General features: G+C 47.0%; 1 protein-coding gene across 1 annotated transcript; it reads right to left on the minus strand.

Moving 5' to 3' along the window:
• Positions 1–2,559: 2,559 nt before the first annotated feature.
• On the minus strand, positions 2,560–4,056 carry fam110a (family with sequence similarity 110 member A). Its single transcript, XM_037684044.1, has one exon. It carries the CDS (start codon positions 4,005–4,007, stop codon positions 2,736–2,738), a length of 1,272 nt encoding a protein of 423 aa, XP_037539972.1. The 5' UTR covers positions 4,008–4,056; the 3' UTR covers positions 2,560–2,735.
• Positions 4,057–5,215: the final 1,159 nt, after the last annotated feature.

Here is a 5,215-nt window from a genome sequence, read left to right on the forward strand (position 1 = left end):
TATATATATATATATATATATTAGGGGAAAAGACAACATTCTTCAGGTATAAAAAGACATTTACTAACATACCCTAATTTAATGAGGGCACAAAGGAAAGATGATGTCAATCAAAAAAATAACAATGAAACAAGCAACAACAGCAGCAGGCTAACCAGAGGAACCACATGTAGCAGAGCATTTTGCTAATAGCTAAAACTCATATCTTATATGTTTTGGCCTGGACAAGTCTTTCAAGGGCCCGTTTCTGCTACGCAAGTCCAGTCAATGGGAAATGATGTCATCTACCACGCCCTTCATGACACAACCAGAGCTACCAGTCCTCTGTGTGGAGCAGAGAGCTGCTATTTAGGGCACCTAGGGGAGCAGATGGTGGGGGATAAGGACCTTGCTCAAGGGCCCAGGGTGGGGCAAATGAGGGTGGAGGCAGGTGTGGGTGTTTCACCTATCCCACCCACATTTTTGATGTTGTTGGTCCGAGGAGTTGAACCAGTGACCTTCCAATCACAGGCTCATCTTCTTTAACCTCTGCACCAATGCTCCCCTCCTGACATTTTAATACAATAAACAAATAAACATTGTAAAATAAAAGCTCAGATTCTTTTGTTGTTCTAAAATTAAAACCACTATTTTATAAACAATACATTTCTAAAAAAAAAAAAAATTAGCAGCTCTACTAATGGACAATACCAAAAAACAAAACAAATTCAAACAAAACTTGTGTTGTGGATCATTAAAAAATGTGAAATAAAATGTAATAAATACATTTTATTAAAAGTTCATACTCAAAATACAATAATAATATAGACTTGACTAAAAATAAAACTTTGTTTTATAATTCACATTGCTGAGGTTTTAATTGCAGTTTGATTTGTTGTGTAATTTAACTGAGACAGAAGGTCCAGGACACAGTGTAGCCTCACAGAACCCTCAGCTGATCCGTGTGGACCTGTAGTTCTTGGAGCAACTCATCGGTTGATGAAAGAAAATAAAAAACTTCACAACCAAAAGTCAGAAAATGGTTCTTCTAAAGATTTCTTTTTCCTCTCCACTGTCGCCTTCATGCTTGCTCAAGATGTGATGGAGTTGAAGTCAAAGCAGTCTGCTCCTCAGATAAAGTCTTTATTATTTTTATACATGGACGTTTCTGTTCAGTGCCCTGAGATGACTTGTGTTGTGACTTGGTGCTATATAAATAAACTGAATTGAATTCTCCAGAAACTGAGTTTTGAAGGTGAAGTTCTCTGAAAAGCTTGTTTGACCCCGAGTTACCTGCTGCTAACTGACGGCAAACATCCGAGATAAAACACACAAATATTAATAAAATCACTTTTCACTCTTTCAAATTAGAAAGCTCCATATTTCTGCGTCCTCTATAAAAATCACTGCAATAACACTTTAATTGGTGATGACTAACTATGCTGCTGATTTCTTGCCTTTATGCTGCTATAATCACATCCATCTGCTCACAACAGACTCATGTTCAGGCTGCCGTTTAATACACCGTATTATTTTACATTATTATTGTTTAGCGTATATATTATAATCATTATATACCGTTTCTTTTGTGTACTTTATATTTTTGCTATGTTTGGGTGTAACTGGGACCTTGAGTACACAATTTCATTCTACCTCATGTACCACATGTGATGCAAGGGACAAAGAAAGTTGAAAAAGCAGTTCTTGAAAGAAGCCAGTCCAAACCATCTCTGCTGCCGAGCCACAAACAGTGGTCCACTCTGACCTCTGGTGGAGCCGCAGGTTTCCTCCATCCTTTGAAACCTGATGGAGGAAAACAGTCAACATGCCTTGACCCATTTGTATTTGGACGGCTTCTTTGGACAAGCTGATTTATTTTAACAAGTAACAGTTTGAAGCCATTTTCAGACATCTAATTATTCAGAGGTACCAAACAGTTTTACATTTAAAACGTCACCTTATGACCTGGGTTCAGATCACTTCGTGATATTCACACACGAGTGAGAACTAAACCGAGACCCTTAAAAACATGTTCTGGCTGTTGCAGTCTGAAATTTAAAAAAAATAAAAACAGGTTGTGTGTGTTTAGCAGTGTGGAAAGAGGCAGAATCTCCATTAATCTTTTTAAATGTTGTCAATTATGTCTGTGCTCGAGCCTGAGGGCAGCGCCTGACTCCGTTTGTCAAAGAGAGACGGGTCAACAATCGTCTAGAGACCGACTGAGTCTGGATACCATTCATACAGGGGCTCTATGTGTAAGAGTTCAGAACGAATACAAGGAACAAATATTTCAGCTGTTTTTATCAAACTGGTGGACAATTTAAAAAAAATACAATAAATACATGTTGGTGTTTTTTAAAATGTCTGAAAACCTGTTTTCGTTGTCAGTATGAAGTTTTAAACTCGTCACACGGAGGATTGCACCACTTTATTTTAAATATTTCTGTTCAGCACAACGTGATCGGAGCACAACGCTTGGACACGGCTGCACCAGTGAAATTAAACAGGCCCAGTTGTTGGAGACAAATCACAAAAAGTGGCAAAAAATAAACACAACTCAAACACAAAAGGATTCAAAAATGTCATTTTCCTGATTTAGGCATCAAATTAAAACAAGTGATGGAAACCATTAAAAACAGCAACATTTTCTAATTTTCCACCTTGGGCATATTTCAGTTCACTGAACGAGCCTTAATCCGTCTGAACCTCGTCCAGTTTGTTCTGAGAACCAGTTTCTCTTTGGAGTCGACCTCCTGCTACAAATTGGTGCTCTTCGTCGTGTTCTCCTTGGCCTGCCGCAGACCATACAGCCACTTGATCACTCTTGCGTTCCTCTCTATAACAGAAACGGTGTAAGGAGCACGGTCGGCAGCTTTGCCGGCGTCTTCGTCGTCCTCCTCGTCTTCGCCCTCCCTGTTGGAGCCTCCACACTCGGACCCCGGGGCGCTGACGCTGCGGAAACGAGCGAGGGACACGATGTCTGAGCTGGAGGTCCTCAGCTCCTGCAGGTCTGCGGGGTCCAGGCCGCACAGGTTGAAGAAACGCTCCAGATCCGTCCCGGCTCGAGAGTACCGGTCGCTCATGTCCGACTTGGACCGGGTCAAAGAGGGGCGCTTCCTGGAGCTGGAGGAGGACAGACGGGTGATTGCAGGAGAAGGAGGAGGTGGAAACGCAGGGAGGGCAGAGGGAGGTGAAGCACAGGCTGGAGTTTTAGCAGGAGAGGAGCCGTCAGGCTCTGAAGGAGCAAAAACAGGTTTCAGAGGAGAACCTGCTGGTCTCTGGTGGAGGAGGAGTTGATGAGGTGCAGCTGGGCGCAGCAGAACCTGAGAATGTACAGGTCTGGGCTGGAGGGGCTGCCTAATGACCTGAGGCGGTCTGCGGGCCGCCCCCCCGGGGCCCAGCTGAGGCATGACGTCCACCCTACGTACGGTCCCTGCAGCCAGAGCCCCAGCAGAGCCTGGACTCTCCCCCCGGGCTGGTGCAGATGCTTTTAATCTGACTTTAGCTGGACTGGAGCAGTCAGGACGTGGAGGCGGGCACGGCCTGTCCTTTATCTGCAGCACACAAGCTGGGGGGTTGCAGGGGGGGGTCCTGAAAGGGACAGCACCATCAGGGGCTTTCTTCTCCTCGGACCATGCTGTTGAACTGGACTGTGGTCCATCTGGGAGGTTACTGATGAGGTTACTGAGGTGCTCCAAGTCCAGCTGGACTCCCTCCTGTTTTGGGTTAGTCAGGGCGGGGGTCTTCCTGGTGGGACGCAGCGGTGTGCTGGGGTTCAACAGTGGCCTTTTCACCTCCGGAGGCCTGATTGGCAGCTGTTTGGACAGAGCCAGCGGACTCTTGACGTACTTGGCCTTGTCGGCCTCCAGTCTCTCCACAGCGCTCTGTTTCGGTGCGCCTGCAGACATCGGGGTCCTCCGGTAAAAATCAGGTCCCACCGGACCTTTAGGCCTCAGACGAGGCGGTGAAGCTCTGACAGAAGCTCGCGCTGGTTGCCTCAGAGGCTGCTGGAACGTCTCCACAGGCATCCTGGCAGCAGCAGTCCTGCCTGTGTGTCACGATTCTCCGGTATCCACCTGGTAGAGCGAGTCAGAGAGAACTGCTTCTTGTGTCACATTCTTGAAGAGATGCAACCTCAGCATCTCAGCTGAAATCTAGCTCCTTGACATCTGGACCTCCTGTGGAGAGCAAACATCAGTCAGCAGGGAGAAAAAAAGAGAAAGGACTGTATACCCACCCACACTCAGACACTTCCCCTTCTTCCAAGTTCACTGGCTGCCAGCTCCAAGTCTGGTTTGAACAATCCCTCAGAGTCATCCATCTTTCTTGCAGACAAACGCACAATAACACCGACACTCGGTCGGCAGTTAGTAGACGCCGTGAAAAAGGGTGGTGGAGATGTTTGAGGGTGGTGGAGGAGGAGGTGCACCAGAACAGCTGTCAGTGGGTCATTGTCTGGGGGCAGGTCACACACAAACCAACAGCTGCTGTGGGAACAATGACTCTCCATCTTTAAATAAGGCAGGCTGTTGCCAGGGTTGTAGTGGCCTCCTCTCACTGAACCACAGGGCGGTCAACCAAAACAAAGAGCTCCACAGATCCAAAGTGGAGGAGCTCAAACACTCTGCCTGCTCTTCAGGGTCCAATACAAACCCAGAGTGGGTTTAAAACACGGCTCCCGGACCGTCTCCATCTGCCCCTCAAATGCTCTGCATAGTTCCCATTCCAGTCTGAGCTGGGCCCAACTCCTGCAGACAGCTCTGTGCTCACCTGTCCTCAGGTCCTCCTGGTCAACTTCAGGTTAGTGAGCAGGAAGGAGGCGGCTCAGAAACACAAAACACAGCCAAGAATGAACTGTTCAAGTGCTGACACGTCCTCGTGCTGAAAGTAAATGGCAGACACGGAGCGAAGCAGGAAGCCATTGACACAAAGACAGGCTAAGACTCAAGGCCAGGTAAACAACAGGTGCTGCCTCCAGGCCTACACGGCCACCTGACGAACCCGGTCTGCTCTGGAAGTTCAGTTAAAACCGTCGAACGGCCTGTGTTGTGTTTCCAAACTCACCTGAACACAGAAACAGGCGCTCCAGGGGAAGTTCACGGTGAAACCCAACCGAATAACGACGTCGTCTTGCCGTAAGAGCGTCTGAAAGACTGCACGAGACAGACCGGTTTGACAACTCGAAGCCCCGCCTCCTCCATCCGATTGGGCCAATCAGGCTTCAGCAGATCACGTG

Source organism: Nematolebias whitei, chromosome 11, assembly GCF_014905685.2.
Source record: "Nematolebias whitei isolate Nwh7 chromosome 11, NemWhi1, whole genome shotgun sequence".
In the NCBI taxonomy this organism is placed as follows: Eukaryota; Metazoa; Chordata; class Actinopteri; order Cyprinodontiformes; family Rivulidae; genus Nematolebias; species Nematolebias whitei.

What these genes read in the sequence shown, in the direction of transcription:
- fam110a (XM_037684044.1), bottom strand. Translation starts at nt 4,007, where the DNA reads ATGCCTGTGGAGACGTTCCAGCAGCCTCTGAGGCAACCAGCGCGAGCT.